Source organism: Chanodichthys erythropterus, chromosome 14 (assembly GCF_024489055.1).
Source record: "Chanodichthys erythropterus isolate Z2021 chromosome 14, ASM2448905v1, whole genome shotgun sequence".
Classification (NCBI taxonomy): Eukaryota; Metazoa; Chordata; class Actinopteri; order Cypriniformes; family Xenocyprididae; genus Chanodichthys; species Chanodichthys erythropterus.
The window spans coordinates 31,853,046-31,869,464 of record NC_090234.1 but is presented as its reverse complement, the minus strand read 5'-3'; the positions used below and the strand labels follow the sequence as shown (position 1 = coordinate 31,869,464).

At 35.0% G+C, this 16,419-nt stretch overlaps 3 protein-coding genes across 3 annotated transcripts; 2 read left to right on the top strand and 1 right to left on the bottom strand.

Moving 5' to 3' along the window:
• Window positions 1–3,831: 3,831 nt before the first annotated feature.
• gzm3 (granzyme 3, tandem duplicate 1) lies at window positions 3,832–5,156 on the top strand. Its single transcript, XM_067410279.1, has 5 exons — window positions 3,832–3,889; window positions 4,079–4,229; window positions 4,352–4,526; window positions 4,606–4,866; window positions 4,980–5,156. The coding sequence occupies exons 1-5, from the start codon at window positions 3,844–3,846 to the stop codon at window positions 5,154–5,156; spliced, it is 810 nt and encodes a 269-aa protein (XP_067266380.1). The 5' UTR covers window positions 3,832–3,843.
• Window positions 5,157–6,473: 1,317 nt separating this feature from the next.
• rabl3 (RAB, member of RAS oncogene family-like 3) lies at window positions 6,474–8,880 on the bottom strand. Its single transcript, XM_067409946.1, has 8 exons — window positions 8,814–8,880; window positions 8,487–8,578; window positions 8,273–8,402; window positions 8,033–8,147; window positions 7,680–7,830; window positions 7,513–7,584; window positions 7,339–7,377; window positions 6,474–7,183 (listed from the first exon to the last, which is right to left on the bottom strand). Exons 1-8 carry the CDS (start codon window positions 8,857–8,859, stop codon window positions 7,127–7,129), a joined length of 702 nt encoding a protein of 233 aa, XP_067266047.1. The 5' UTR covers window positions 8,860–8,880; the 3' UTR covers window positions 6,474–7,126.
• A 621-nt stretch (window positions 8,881–9,501) lies between these two features.
• Window positions 9,502–15,555, top strand: dnajb11 (DnaJ heat shock protein family (Hsp40) member B11). Its single transcript, XM_067409503.1, has 10 exons — window positions 9,502–9,655; window positions 10,100–10,256; window positions 11,923–12,020; window positions 12,240–12,372; window positions 12,553–12,695; window positions 12,780–12,862; window positions 12,973–13,030; window positions 13,862–13,973; window positions 14,119–14,278; window positions 14,417–15,555. Exons 1-10 carry the CDS (start codon window positions 9,582–9,584, stop codon window positions 14,479–14,481), a joined length of 1,083 nt encoding a protein of 360 aa, XP_067265604.1. The 5' UTR covers window positions 9,502–9,581; the 3' UTR covers window positions 14,482–15,555.
• Window positions 15,556–16,419: the final 864 nt, after the last annotated feature.

Below are 16,419 nucleotides of genomic sequence, written 5' to 3'. Positions count from 1 at the left end.
TAGGCTAAAAACTGAGAACATGTGCATTTAGCAATACAACATGCAATTGTAGCAGTGTGAAGTATACCCTGGGTGGTTTATTGGTTGATGTCAGGTAAACTGTTAACCTATCAGGACCGGTGTGTGTGTGTGTGTGTGTGTGTGTGTGTGTGTGTGTGTGTGTGTGTGTGTGTGTGTGTGTGTGTGTGTGTGTGTGTGTGTGTGTGTGTGTGTGTGTGTGTGACTGCGAGACTGCAGGCCGGATTATCGCTCGCCGTGGATTGAGTGCTCATGCGTTAAGCGAGGCCATTCTTTGGCCGTTTTGTGCCTCGAGTGTGCGGGTGATTGTGGTTTGGTTTGTTTCCCTTTTTGTTTCTCTTGTATTTGTTTTGAATTGTAAACTCATTGAAAGTAATGTTTTTTGTCAGTTTAAATTTGAGTTATTCTGTGTTACAAAGTGTGGTGTTGTTGTTTTTTATTTATTTATTTGTTTGTATTTTGCAGAAGAAGGGGAGGAGTTTGGCTGCTCGTTTAATGGTGTCCACATTGAGTGCCGTGCTTCATAGGTTGGAGTGATGTGGTTTATGGTTTATTAAGTGGTGTGACAATTAAAGGGTTGCGGCAGACCATCTTATTCCTTTACGCTTCTATATTTTATGTATATTGTAGTTTTTGTAAAGTCGTTGTTTTGTTTCTTTAGTGACCTGTTATTATGGAGCCCTTGTGAGATGATGCGACAGTTTTAAATTTTTGTACACTTTAATAAAGCTGCCTCTTCTGAGTAATCCTTTGCCTGTGTCTCTACTCACCCACCCACCTATCGGTAACGAATTTGTGTTGCCATATTAAATTATTTCCGTGGATATATACAAAAACCCCGGTGGCGTAGTCGGAATCAAGTGCGATCTTTGGATATCGTCTGGTCACACATTATTGGTAATGATGACAATTACAAAAACAATATATATATATATATATATATATATATATATATATATATATATATATATATATATATATATATATATATATATATATATATATATATTATAGTTATATTGATTGAACAATGGGAATGTAGTCTGGGATAGCTAAAGTGTGTTTTTTTATTTATTTATTTATTTTTATTTTTTTTATGGCTACTGAAAAAGGTTTTAGTTGGTTCTTGTGAAGGGTATACCTAAGCATGAACATCTAATTGTTCAAGTTTTTCCCCAGATTGAAGTCCGCGACTGCTCGCTAAGTTTAAATGCTCATAAATTGGCCAAATCATGTTCATATTTAAATCTAATGATTTGCACAGCTTTATTAGGACCTAATATTACAAAACTTATATGAAAACACTGGAAATCTGTAAGATGTTTTCACTAATATAGTGCAGCAAACCTGTGTATACTATTTTTGTCACAGTCACCGTCTGTCTCACCTTCCCCGGACTCCACTTCCCAGCATCCCTCTGGTTCCTCACCTGCACTCCATTTTCAATCACTGATCACCACCAGCTGCCACTCATCTTCTACACCATTCTTGAGATCCTCACACACTTCACTCGCTGTCAGGTCTCTTTCTATGGATAAGCACAACTTAGGTCTTTGTCTATTCCTATGTCAAGCTTCACGACCGTCTTACCTGTGCTCTACTCACCAGTTGTCCCCACCAGCAGTCCTGGTTGTCCTCATCCCCTGCTCTCTGTCATCTCCATGCTTGTTAGTTATTGGATCTCCTGGAAAAGAAACAAGGACTGCATCACTTACCGATAAGCTGAACACTGAAACTATTTTACTAATTTTGGTTGCTGCCATTTCCATTTTTTTTTTTTTTTTTTACTTCATAAAAATCAGTCAGGAATTTGCCTGGGGCCTGTACCATGATGGTAGATGAACAAACTCAGGGTTATAGGATTAGTTTCGAGTTGACAAAACCAAACCACTCAAATCCGGCTTTGTTGGTACCATGATGCTGATCATCAACTTTCTCTGTCAACTCAGGCTTTGATATTGAGTTTGTGAAACACATGCATATGAATCCGTGACATCAGTGGCAAACAGCCAATCGCATGCCTTGCAACAGAAATAAACTGTGATTCACTTCTCGCGAGAGAGCCAGCGCGATTAAAAACTCTTTCGCTGAAAAAGAAGAATTTAAATGCATTTACACTAATGAAAAATACTTGTCTGTGAAAGAGGACAAATAAAAGAAAAAAGATTTTCTCTATCAGTGCAAGTGAAAGTTGTGAAGTTAGTTTATAATATATAGCGATAGAGACTTAAACATACAAGGTCACATGTAGTCATTTTTAAAGAGTATATTTACTCCTTATTTAGGCCTATATTACATATGATCTATATATATTAATATTCATTGAAATTAAGTGCTTAACTACTGTTACACTAAACTTGCATGTGTGTAATGGATTAATAAAAATATAGATCATATAATTATACAAATCATAAATTATATTATCATTAAAACCAGACAATTTCATCATTAAATATTTGTTTTTACTATATAATGACCTTTAATTTGGAGGAAGAGAAACTGGGGGAGTGACTTTATTGCGTTGGGTGTGTCAGTGTCACTTAGCTTATGTCTGATTGGTCCAATTTCAGTTTGAGATCTCTAACCCAGAACATAACCTGCCCCGGAGCAGGTTAGCCATGGAGCGTAAATTACTATGGTGATGAACACCACTAAAAGCCAAGTTACTTTCATGGTACCTAAAACCCAGAATTGGCGCAAACTAATCTGAAACTTACCTGGCTAGCCAGCTAATCCAGCTTCATGGTACAGGCCCCTGGTCTTTGGCTGCAAAGGTTTATGTGATGCTGACACAGGAGCCGGCCAATAATGAGTCGCCATTCTGATGTAGAACCTGGAAGCACTGAACGTAAACAGCGTATGAGAATGTTTCACACATCCACACAATATTCATATCATTTGATATATCTCTTCATGCTGAACAATTTTTCCTCAAAAAAACACTGCTGTCAATCAAAACGTTTTGCGATTAAGTGAAAAAACGACTTTTGCAAACTATAGGTTTTTCACTCAATCTGAATTAAACCAACCCATTAAAATTCTCTGGACTCTCTAGATCAATAATTATCAAAAAAAGAGAAAAAGTTGAACTTCACCCTTTGGATACAGTATAACAGGGTTATTAAAAAAAAAAAAAAAAGTGTGTGGCAAAATATACTGAAAAGCCTATCCTAAAAGAAAAATCTGAACTTCACGAAAATAGGTGAGCACATGCAACATATGATACTAAACCTGCATGCAAACTTTTATGGAGATCTGAGAATAGGTGGTGCTATAACTGTTAAAAAGCTATAAAACCCATATATTTCCAATGGTAAATTGCCTGTATTGGCTGTAAATGGTTACATGCTTTCTAAATAATATGTAATATCTTTTTGTGCAAGTGCTTAAAGGCTTTAAACTGCTTGAACCCCGTTAACTGCTGCTTGCAGCTATATTTTTTTTGTTGTTTTTTTTTTTAGCCAGTAACTTTTGGTGTCACACATTGCCACGACCAACGTCCAGTCCTTGGCTGCAAATAAAATATTATGTACACAGTCAGCCAAAACTGCAAACCAACAAATAATTTCAATTAACATGATATTTGGAATTAAGGTGCTTTTTATAGTATTTCTTTTTAAATAATAGTACTTTTAATTGAGTATTTCATTATTCTTTTTACTGATGCCTCCTGAGTTATGGCTGCATATTATAGTTATTTTGTACACTCATTTTGTGGTTTGAGGTAAGAGGGGGAGGAGATACAACTAGGGTAGAGAGTGGGTTTGAGTATTTTGATAGCATATACTCACTCTATGCTTGACCACAGGCTGTTCCAGATGCACCATGATTCTTTACTCTTTTCTTCTTCTCATTGGTATCTCTTTGGCTGGTAAGATATTATTCATCCCTTTCTTCCTGAATTTGCATTATGCAAGAGCAGAAAATCTGAAAGATCAAATATTTTTAAGCTACAATATAATTAAAATTAAATGATATAATGCAAACTGTAAAAGGTTTGTCTATTCAATACCTCCTTCAATAGTCTGGTATAATGGTGCTACTCATGTTTTTGTCACAGGTGGGATGGAGAGTGGTATTATTGGTGGAAAAGAGGCTAAACCGAATTCCAGACCATACATGGCATCTATTCAGATTAAAAACAAACATCACACATGTGGAGGGATGCTGATCAGAGAGGATTATGTACTGACAGCGGCCCACTGTTTCAAGTGAGTATTATTTATGAGATTATTTATAATGCTTTTTCAAAAAGCTAAAGTCTCAAGACTTTTAGTTTATCTATCTGTAATTTAGTTTCAAGGCTTAAACAGTTTTTAATTTGTTCCCCCAGTCACAGTGATTACTCTGGTCGGGACCACTTTGAGGTTGTTCTGGGAGCTCACAACATCAAGAAAGACGAGAAGAGCCAGCAGAGAATCCCAGTGATAAAATACATCCAACATCCAAAGTTTGAACGTAAAAATGAGAATAATAATGACTACAGCTATGATATCATGCTACTAAAGGTATTTTCACCTTCACTTACAGTGACTTTATATAATGCACTTTGTTTGCTGTCTTTAAATGATTTTTTGTTATTTGTAGCTGAAGAACAAAGCCAAGCTGAATAAATATGTGAAAGTCATGTCTCTTCCTAAGAAAAATGGAAAAATACCAGCTAATGTAAAATGCTCCATTGCTGGCTGGGGGTTTATAAGCCCAGAAACAGAAGTGGGATCAAATGTGCTGCGGGAAGTCACTCTTAAACTGCAGTTCAGCTTTGAATGTAAAAACAAGTGGCAGCACTACTTCAACTCTGAGAGAATGATCTGTAGTGTTTCAGATGGGAAACATGCTTTTTGTAAGGTATATTATATTATATTATATTATATTATATTATATTATATTATATTATATTATATTATATTATATTATATTATATTATAGTAATGTTTTTCTGTCTCCCTCTTATTCACTAGGGTGATTCAGGTAGTCCTCTTATCTGCAATTCCAAACCACAAGCAATTGCTTCATATACCTATAAAGGTAACTGTGCAAATAAAACATATCCTCAAGCTTATGTAAAAATCTCCTACTTCCTCCCCTGGATTAAAAAGACAATTGGTAAAAAAGAGAGAGAGAGAGAGAGAACATAAATTGGGCTCTTACATTAAAGGTGCAGTTTGTTTGTTCACTTTTATACTTTTTTTTTTTTTTTTTTTAACTAAGTCTGCATATCTAAGTCTGCTAACTACTTGTTCTTGCTGCAACTGTCAAAACCTCATGTTTACCAGTTTGAAGTTATTAATAAACAGGTGATAACACTTGATTTCTGATGTGAAGTATTTATTCATTGGCCATAAAACCCCTTAAAATAAACTGCAATTCATTAAGCCATTCGTTAGATGACCAGATGGACTGTGGGAGATGACAAGGAGAAGCTTATTTAAGTGGTATAAACAGAACAAACCTTCATTCATAAATAATAGTTAGTTATAATATATAGATATTATCTATAAAGGCTCTATATACGTACCATCATATCTGTGGTTGGGCCTACCACATCCAATTGAATACTCAAGTCAAAAAGACAGTCAGTTTAACAATGAAAATGTAGCCTGACTGCAGCTTTTGCTTAAAGTGCTTTTAATGGGTAGAACAGAACAAAATACATTGCTTTTACTGATTTTTATTTATTTTAGTTTTGTGTGAGATTGTTTCATACTTTTTAAATTAGCCTGTTGCTGTTAAAGCCAGTTGTTGCTCTTGTGATTGCACACCTCTCTTGAAGTGTGTGGTGAGGTCAGGTGTTTGAGCTAGACTTGAGAATACTCATGTTAGGTGTCGATATGTCTACTACCGTCTCTCAGGAAATACTTTTTTTTTTTTTACATGTTGGTCTGTCTTATTGAAAGTGTATCCTTTCATCTACAACTGTTACACTTATTACTTTAGATGATGCTGATTCCACTAGTTTTAATGTTAGTATTTTTTATACACCGGTTCAAATCCTACTTGGGCAATGAGCGGGGCTTCAAAACCTATTTAGATTTAAAATGAATAGAAAAGATGGTTTTTTCACTATAGGTTATCACATGAAGTAAAATGTGATGCTTTCTTATCTTATCTTACTACTTTCTTGTAGTTGACTGATTACAGCAAAAGGTTAGTAATATCATGACATGAAATTTTTCTACATTTGTTAATTAAAAAAAAAAAATCTTAAATGTACATGAACTAGATAATTCTCTCTCCAAAGAGGGTTATGTGAATACGCCACTGGCTGGGGTACTAACCAGGAGAAAGTGCATCAAGAGTGCTGCAGGAAGTCACTCTCAAAGTGTTGTTCACCTCAGAATATAGAATCATGTGGCGACGATACTCGAGTTCAGAATATATGATTTGCAGTGTTGCAAATTAAAATATATAAAGAAGTAGAAAAAAGAGCCAAACACAGTTCATTCAAATGCATCTTTATTTAATGTTGTCTCAAGTAAAGTGTTATGTACATGCGCAGAATTAACAGCTTGCTAATATAGCAAAGTCTTATTATTTTTAAATCACAAAGATCAACAATAAACACTGAGATTCTATTACTTTTTTTTTTTTCCTTTCAGATAATCCTACAGATTAAGTAGAAATGGTTCATTTTTCAAAAAAAAGAAAGAAAAAGAAATCCCAGCTGCCATCACACCTTAAATGATAATATAAACAGGGAATCTGTTTAGATTATCTTTTACAAAAAAAGGGTCCATGTCACCTCATTAGTAATCATGAGAAAGGAAGAAAATGTATATTTCCAATTTAGGATTATTTTGTTGAGCAAGACATCTCGGTTCTACTACCCTCATATTTCCTAATTATGGATTTCAAGTTGCTATTGAACCTTGGGTCTGTATTTTTAACATAAAATAAAATACGGAAAATACAGAAAATCTCAGAATATGAGATCAATCAACATAAATCTTTCTGTCATGGAAAACTGAATGTTGATGTTAAAAAAAATGCAAAAAATCCCTCAAATTAATTGGTCTTTGTAGAGAAACAGGATGACAGAAGAATATTCATAAGCTTGTTTAGATTACAAACAGGACTAAACCCACCAACCTAAAGTACATGTGTACACTCAATCACTGTGCAGACTCTTGAAATTAAAGCGCCTCCTGTCTGTGAAACTCTGCATCTAAGGAGAAAAAGAAGAGAAAATAGATCAACAATTTGATATAGAATCTTAAAGTAATTGTATAAAATTATTACAAAACATTATTGTTACAAATATGCTCTACATTTATGGTTACACAAATATAGTCACATGCAAACAAAGAAAAGCACACTCACCTGGCTAGAGTCTCTTGTGAAATATCTCTTCTCTATTACCTAAAAGACATACAAGAATAGTTTATTTACAATGTATATACATGTTAATACACTGCTCAGATATTTACTCACAAAAGGACAGAGAATCATTAGGATCAGAAAGAAAATACAGACTTTAGTTTCATCAGTCTCTACCTTGTCAAAAAATCGGCTCAGTTTAACAGCATTTGATGATCCAGCCGCAAGATACCGTGGATTTGTACAATCCTGAGAAGAGAAGCAGGAAAAAGTACAGAATTCATAATGGACCAGTTTTTTTTCTTTTAGGTAAAAGCATTATAACAGCACTAAAAGTCACACACCAGGTTGATCTCTTCCGCATTGAAGTCTTCAGATAGAAAGGCAGTGCGGGTCAGGACATCATTCCTCTTGTTTTCTGGGATCTGATCAAATTTAGTGCCAATTAGCAGGAGAGGAACTGAGTTCTCTGCAAACTGTTCTCTATCATAATCTCTGCAAGTGCAAAACATCAGAATTAACTTATTTCAACGTATCTAGGAATTTATAGACAATCAAATATTCATTTACTTATATTTACCACAAAATATAAGCAAGACAGAATATCACACAAATGTTGCTTTTCAAATTAAGAGGATCGTATTTCAGCTAAAGAAAAGCTTGATGCAATAAGAATCAGAAGTTAACCTTGACTCACCCATTTGATACAATGATGCCAGTTGGAGAGGAGTCCTTGCTCAGCGCTTCCAGTGACCAGCGGTACAGATTCTGGGAGGATTTCTTGTTGGTCAGATCATGAACTAAAATAATACCTGGAGGAAAAAAGTCAAACATAGTGATTAAGCATTAAAGAACAATCACTGCAAATGTTCCAGCATTCTTGTTCTTCTTGTACACATGCAAATAGAACCCTTAAAGTTTGTGTTTGATACTTAACCATTTACAGAATTGTAAAACACAGCTCTAGTGCTTTTAACACTGCTGGCACTGCCAACAGATCCCCCAACGTCCCAGAGTTCAGTGTAGTACGTCTTCTCTTCTGGAGTGCCTTCTTTGTAGTCATGTACCTGTGCAAAGAGTCAAGACAGGTTTTGCTATGATAATAACACAGTTAATTAATAATAATTACTGATTACTTATTGTCGCTGTACCCTGACGTCCACTGAGCAGCCTACAGTCCATGAAGGATTCCCCAAAACTTGATTCTGGCAAAGTAAATGTACAAGCGAGGACTTCCCTACTCCTGTAAACAGACATGAAATAACACTGATCAGAAAAGGCATATTGAGCCTAACATGATAGATATTCTCTAATAATAATGATTATAATACTAATATTGCAGAAATACAAGCTAATGTGGCAGGCTAATACCTCCAGGTTGAGTCGAATATTATATAACACCCTTACATTTTAAATTTGTAATCACATTAAAGGGTACAGAAATGAACGTCGATAGATATTTAGATAATATTTATTACCAGAATCTCCCAAGACCAACACTTTCACCCTATCCAAAGATGCCATTTCTCTCCGGAAGTACACTGTGTAAACTTTGTCCGTGTATGAGAACAAAATAAAAGTTGAGTGCAGAACGATGGGTTATAGTGATAGTAAAATTAAATAAAATACGAGTATTTAAGTAAAGTAAAAATTAAAATAAATAAAGTCCTCTATTATTTTTAATAGTAGCTCTTCTGTCGATTGTTTTGTTATTAGAACTGATTTTGTTTAATAGCAATAATATAATATATTATAAAATATGTGTATTTAAGTAAAGCAAAAATTAAAATAAATAAAGTTCTCTATTATTTTTAATAGTACCTCTTCTGTCGATTTTTTGTTATTAGAACTGATTGTGTTTAATAGCAATAATATAATATAATATTATAAAATATGTGTATTTAAGTAAAGCAAAAATGAAAATAAATAAAGTTATCTATTATTTTTAATAATTCTGTTGAATTTTTGTTATTAGAACTGATTGTGTTTAATATAATATAATATAATATAATATAATATAATATAATATAATATAATATAATATAATATAATATAATATAATATAATATAATATAATATAATTTTAGACTTTTTCTTGACTCAGTGAGGCTTTCATTCGATTGAACTTTTATATAACTTCCTTTTTCACACGAGGCGGGACTTGTGACAGAGGAGGAAGAGGCTTTTTGATAGACATCACAGAAAGCCGGTGTGTTTTATTGGACTTCTGAAAGAAACAAGGACCCATGGCTGTTAGAGGAATGAAGCTGTCGAGTGTGTGTTTTCTGCTTTTATATTTAATAGCGACAGTGCTGGCCGGGTAAGTGAATATCGTGTTATTTTCAGGGTTTAGTGCATTATAAACTCAGTGCTCTGGCTAGTACACATGTTTCACTGTGATTGGTCTACGCCACTGTTCATGCATCATGCTGCTGAACCTCGACATAAACTACTTTATATTATCTCCGTCATTTATTGTACTCTTATGCATTTATTTAAAACCCGGAATGTTTTTTTAAATAGGACTCTGGTTTTTGAAATACCGATAATTGCTGTAACAAGGCTGATAGCTTGTCACTGATGTCACTTATATAATTGTTAGAGATATCTGTTATCCCCTGGCTGATTTCCTCATCCAAGATGTATATATGTTAAATAAATAGACATCCGTATCCATGTAACGTTAGCTGTATCTGTTCATCGATCATTTGAATGAATGAACTGATACGTGATTCAAAAGTTCTAAAGTCATGTGTATTTTCAGGAGGGATTTCTACAAAATCTTGGGAGTTAGTAGATCTGCATCAATTAAGGATATTAAGAAAGCCTACAGAAAGCTGGCATTGCAGCTTCATCCAGACAGAAACCAAGATGACCCAAATGCCCAAGACAAATTTGCAGACCTTGGAGCTGCTTACGAGGTATGATTGTTTATGTTCAGTCATTTCACGTGTTTTTTTTTTTTTTTTTTTCTTGTTTACGCTTTATAATTTGAATAAATACGATTATTTTTTTTTACTAGATATTATAAATATTAAGACTGCTGTATATTAGGGGATGACATGATATAATATAACCAGCATGAGCGTTGTTGTTAGAAACCAACCGATGGAGCGATATGATTGGTTGGAAGAAATGTGTGGCCGCACCTGATTGGTTGAAACATCTGCTTATTGTTATTCATAAGATTTGTGACGTGGACCGCTCATGAAGCATGTAATAATGTACAATGTGTACAAAATGGACTTAGACAATAAATGATTTACTGTTTAAAGGAAAATAGTAACTTCATTATAAACAATATTGGAATAAAGGATTTATAAGTATACTGTTTTCATATACAAGTGAATATTTTAAATATTACATACAATAGTAATAATTATAGATTTAAATAAATATATTTATATTTCAACATATATTTTAAATTATGGATGATTGTGAATATATGATGACATCTCTGAGATTTTTTTTTTTTCTTCAGCAAGATGCTTTAAAGGGTTAGTTCACCCAAAAATGAAAATTCTGTCATTTATTACTCACCCTCATGCTGTTTCACACCTGTAAGGCCTTCATTAATCTTCAGAACACAAATTAAGATATTTTTGTTGAAATCTGATGGCTCAGTGAGGCCTCCATAGACAGCAATGACACTTCCTCTCTCAAGATCCATAAAGGTACTAAAAACATATTTAAATCGGTTCATGTGAGTACAGTGGTTCAATATTAATATTATAAAGTGGCAAGTTTTTTTGTTTTTTTTTGCGCCAAAAAAACAAAATAACAAATTATTTAGTGATGGCCGATTTCAAAACATTGCTTCAGGAAGATTCGGAGCACAAATTAGTGTGTCGAATCAGCTATTCGGAGCGCCAAAGTCACGTGATTTCAGCAGTTTGGCGATTTGACACTGATCCGAATCGATTCGATACGCTGATTCATTATGCCCCGATGCTTCCTGAAGCAGTGTTTTGAAATCGGCCATCACTAAATAAGTCGTTATTTTGTTTTTTTGGTTCACCAAAAATATTCTTGTCGCTTTATAATATTATTAATATTGAACCACTGTACTCACATGAACTGATTTAAATATGTTTTTAGTACCTTTATGGATCTTGAGAGAGGAAATGTCATTGCTGGCTATGCAGGCCTCACTGAGCTCGGATTTCAACAAAAATATTTTAATTTGTGTTCTGAAGATTAACAAAGGTCTTACGGGTGTGGAATGGCATGAGGGTGAGTAATAAATGACAGAATTTTCATTTTTGGGTGAACTAACCCTTTAAAAGAAAGAGTGCAATTTTAATTTGTCTATAAACAGGTCAGAAATTAGAAAGGAATCAAGGGTTTCTTAGGGCAAAAACAACACAGAACGCACAAAATTTAGTTAGTTATTTTTCAGTTATTTAAAATGTTGTTTATCTGCTATCTAACTATAGTGGCCTGTATGTTCTTATGTTAAACAAAAATAATCTCATGAAGGTAGAGAACAACTTCAGGTGACATTTAATTTCTGACATTGGCTATATGTGAGTTCATGATGTTTTTCCAGTGTAAAAAGACTTTTCTTATGGTGCTTTTTGAACGCAGGTGCTCTCAGATGAGGAGAAAAGGAAACAGTATGATGCATATGGAGAGGAGGGGTTAAAGGAAGGCCATCAAAGTTCACACGGTGATATATTCTCCAGGTAAACTAGCCTATAATATTAAGATGGCACCCACCTACTTAACAGTTTATTTAACAGTTAATTGCTGATATGTTAATCTAGTGCATAATTGTTAATCTAGTCAGAAGCATGTCTGTTTGAAACAAAAATGTTGCACTTTTTCACTACACTTTCAATCTACATTATGTGACTGTGTTGATATTCAAATATGTTTTTTTGTTTGTTTGTTTTTTTGGCAAGTTTCTTTGGCGACTTTGGGTTTATGTTCGGTGGAAATAGACAGCCAGCCGGCCGGGATATTCCAAGGGGTAATGACATAGTACTGGACCTCGAAGTAACCCTAGAAGAGGTGTATTCAGGGAATTTTGTAGAGGTGAGCTTCTTTTTTTTTTCTTGATCCCTCTCCATTTCCTTCCTGATGTACTGAAGTATTCAGACCCTCAGTGTTCTTTCATAGGCTTTTGTTTGGCAGTGTACATAGTCACATGGTAATGGACAGTAATCTCCTTTCCTTTTTCCTGTCCTTCTGTTTCCTCTCTTCTTCAACACGTAGGTGGTACGAAACAAACCTGTTGCAAAAGAAGCGCCAGGCAAAAGAAAATGCAACTGCCGGCAAGAAATGAGAACCACACAGCTAGGACCAGGTCGCTTCCAGATGACACAGGAAGTAGTCTGTGATGAATGCCCCAATATCAAGTAAGTTTGCCCAATAATCCCTCTAACGTTGACTCACCAAGACATGTCATGATATTCTATTAAACGTTGTATCATTGTTTCCAGGCTTGTGAATGAGGAGAGAACACTAGAGGTGGAGATCGAGCAGGGTGTGAGAGATGAGATGGAATACCCTTTCATTGGGGAAGGTATAGGGAGTAATTCTACAGATAACTCAGTACAGTAACACTTATGTTGCAGTATCTAGCTAAATGATAAATATGTGTATGATATGTATCTGTTGTTTGACTGACTACAGGTGAACCTCACATTGATGGTGAGCCTGGAGATCTGCGTTTCCGCATCAAAGTTTTGAAGTAAGAGTATAAAATAATATAATACTATTGCAAAAAGAATGGTTAATTGAACTCTTAAAGGGATAGTTCCCCCAAAAATGAAATTTCTATCACTAATGTCATTCCGAGACCTTTGTTCATCTTCGTAAGACACATTAAGATATTTTTGATATCCGAGAGGTATATGACTCGCCCATAGACAGCAATATAATCAACACTTTCAAGGTCCAGAAAGGTACTAAAGACATTGTTAAAACAGTCGACATGACTTCAGTGTTTCAACCTTAATTCTATGAAGTGACGAGAATACCTTTTGTGCACAACCCCCCCAAAAATAATGACTTTATTCACCAATCTCTTCTCTTCCCCCATCTCTTCCACTTCCATGTTTACATCTGAATGCCGTCTCAGTATTGGCCAAATCTGCACACATGAGCAGCACGATGCACACGTGTGATGCTGACGCAGGAGCCGGCCAATAATGAGTCGCCGTTCTGGCGTAGAACTTGGAAGCACCGGACGTAAACAATGTATTAGAATGACACAGAAGAGAAGACCATTTTAACACTGTCTTTAGTACCTTTCTGGACCTTGAAAGTGACGGTTAAATCATCGTCTATGGACGAGTCATATACCTTCCGGATTTCATCAAAAATATCTTCATTTCTGTTCCGAAGATCTTACAGGTGTGGAATGACATGAGGGTGAGTCATTAATGACAGAAGTTTCATTTTTGGGTGAACTAACCCTTTAATGTGTTTAATATACTTTCAATGAATGTACCCGTTTCAAGAGTGAGACTTAGAACTGACTGTGTTTCATTTCATCACATGTAAATTTGTACTTGTCCAGGCATCCTGTGTTTGAGCGCAGAGGTGATGACCTTTACACAAACGTCACCATCTCTCTGGTAGAGGCTTTGGTCGGTTTTGAGATGTACATCATTCATCTAGATGGCCACAAGGCATGTTTAATTTACCAGATAGATTTTTTTTTTCCTGTTTTCCTTTGATTTAAGGTCATGTTGGAATGTAAAATTTATAAATGTAAAATTTGTCCTGTATAAGACTCTTCACAAACTCACAGAGACTCATATTTTGGTCTTGTAGGTGCACATTGAGAGAGATAAAATCACTAAGCCAGGAGCTCGTATTTGGAAGAAGGGTGAAGGCCTACCAAATTTTGACAACAACAATATCCGTGGATCGCTCATAGTCACCTTTGATGTAGATTTCCCCAAGGAGCAGCTTGATGACCAGCAGAAAGATGGTAAGAGAACATATAGAGAATATAAACAATGGGATTTATTTGAGTAGAGATTGTCCCTCTTCTGTGTGACTATCTGTGTTTCTGTATGTTTTTGTCCATTTGTGAGTTAATAAATGCAGCAAATGTTTTTTTTCTCAGGTATAAGACAACTTCTGAAACAGGCTCCATCTCAGAAGGTTTATAACGGACTGCAGGGATACTGACAAACCAGCCACGAAAATCAGAACTGATTTCCCTGTCCCTGTCTGCCCTTCACACACATACACATTTAAATGCACACTGAGGAACAAGGAATGGGGTGTATTTATTTTTTTCTGATTGTTCTCAGGAAGGGTTGACGTTAATGCTTTTATTATTTTTATTTTTTTCTTTAGTTTTTAAAAGCCTTTTTTTTTCTCATGGAAAGTATTTTTTTATTTGACTCAACATGCCCCCCCCCCCCCCCCCAAATTATTAGTTTTTCCTTATATGGTCCCCGGTTCCATATTTGGAGTAAGTAGTTCGAGAATTTTTTCATCAGTTTAAGTGTTTGGACACTAACTTTCAGCTATGACCGGTCAACCACCATCTACTCATGGATCAGCATAATGTTTAGTGCCAGTTGACCTGAGACCTACAACAAAAACAGATAGAGGACTGAAACTTCAAACCAGAGGACAATTTAAACACCTGCCTCAGCACTGTATGTCTTTAAGACCTTTTTTTTCTTCAGGTGTTTTAAAAAAGAAACGGTTATATGAATGTAAGTTCATTGAACACTCTCAACTTGGACTCTTCAGTCTTTGGTCTGCTTGTTTTAAACAACAGATTTATCATGGTTCATGCAGTTGGTGTTGTTTTTGTGTTCATCAAGCTACAAAACCCATTTTGTGTGTGTGTGTGGGTGTGTGTGTGTGTGGGTGTGGGTGTGGGGGTGGGTGGTTTTTGACTGCCTGGTTCAGATTTGCTATCTGGTTACAGGTCCGTTTTCTCTGAGGCATTTACTTTGGGATTTGAAGTTCAAACAGAAGACCTCTTCAGCTGTACAGTTCAGTTCTTTCCTGTGAATTTTTTTATGACATTCTCACTTTCTTGTTTATTTCACAACCCCTCCTGATCAGCCCACTGGGTCTCTTCCTAGTTAGTCACTTTCCTTTGCAGTTTTGTGGATTGCACCAGACAAAACAGAACATCTTAGGATAACTTGTGCACAAGTGAAGGAAATATAATTTGTCATTTTCAAATGAAAATTAAAGATTTCTAATTATGGTTAAAGCAATTTTTTTTAAGTTATTAAAAAAATAACTTGATATGAAAACAGTATTTGTTTATTTTGGAAGATTTCTGACTTATGGCTTCAGATTTTACTTTGCTTAACCTTAAGGGATTACAGTCAAAATGAACAGTATTTCATATGTTCATGTTTAATTTAGTCTGTTAGGTAGGCAGTAACTGACCTGACCAGTAGAGGGCAGCAAATGATAATCTCCAGGATTAGTCATCTCATAGTTAAGATTAGTACTTCATTGGCCAGTTTCACAGACAAGGTTTGAGCCTAGTTCCAGACTAAAATGCATGTTTGAACTGTCTGAATTGAAAGCAACTTGTACAGTGCCATTATTTTGTCTCAAGATGCACACCACTAATGTGTTTTTATAAACATGCCTTAGGGAAAAAAAAACAAGGCCTAATCCTGGCTTAATCTATGCCTTGTCTGTGTAACTGGGCCTATATAAACTATTATACATATTATGTTATATATGCATTATAATTTATATATGTCATACATACAGCTCTGGAAAACTTTAACTTTAAATTCTGGATAATTTTATTCTATAAAGTACTGACAACGTTTCTTCCAAAACAAAAAAACAAAAAAAACAAAAAATCAGACCTCGAATAATGCGAAGAAAACATGTTTATATTCATTTTTAAACAAAACGATACTAATGCTTTAATTTCTGAAGAGTTCAAAAATCAATATTTGGTGGAATAACCCTGATTTTCAAACACAGTGTTCCTGGCTCACCACTCATGTCTCAAAAATTTAAGCAGCTCAGCTTTGTTTGATGGCTTGTGATCTTCCATTTTCCTCTAGAGCAAAATCAAAAGTTTTCAGTGGGGTTCAGGTCTGGAGATTGTGATGGCCATGACAGGGTCTT

Excerpts from the sequence above, each read along its gene's own strand:
- gzm3 (XM_067410279.1), top strand. The coding sequence starts at position 3,844 with ATGATTCTTTACTCTTTTCTTCTTCTCATTGGTATCTCTTTGGCTG. Across the intron at positions 3,890-4,078 it reads CATTGGTATCTCTTTGGCTG|GTGGGATGGAGAGTGGTATT; the intron begins GTAAGATATTAT and ends TTTTTGTCACAG. Across the intron at positions 4,230-4,351 it reads ACAGCGGCCCACTGTTTCAA|TCACAGTGATTACTCTGGTC; the intron begins GTGAGTATTATT and ends TTGTTCCCCCAG.
- rabl3 (XM_067409946.1), bottom strand. The coding sequence starts at position 8,859 with ATGGCATCTTTGGATAGGGTGAAAGTGTTGGTCTTGGGAGATTCTG. Across the intron at positions 8,403-8,486 it reads GCTGCTCAGTGGACGTCAGG|GTACATGACTACAAAGAAGG; the intron begins GTACAGCGACAA and ends CTCTTTGCACAG. Across the intron at positions 7,831-8,032 it reads GGCATCATTGTATCAAATGG|AGATTATGATAGAGAACAGT; the intron begins GTGAGTCAAGGT and ends TTGCACTTGCAG.
- dnajb11 (XM_067409503.1), top strand. The coding sequence starts at position 9,582 with ATGGCTGTTAGAGGAATGAAGCTGTCGAGTGTGTGTTTTCTGCTTTTA. Across the intron at positions 9,656-10,099 it reads ATAGCGACAGTGCTGGCCGG|GAGGGATTTCTACAAAATCT; the intron begins GTAAGTGAATAT and ends GTGTATTTTCAG. Across the intron at positions 12,696-12,779 it reads GATGAATGCCCCAATATCAA|GCTTGTGAATGAGGAGAGAA; the intron begins GTAAGTTTGCCC and ends CATTGTTTCCAG.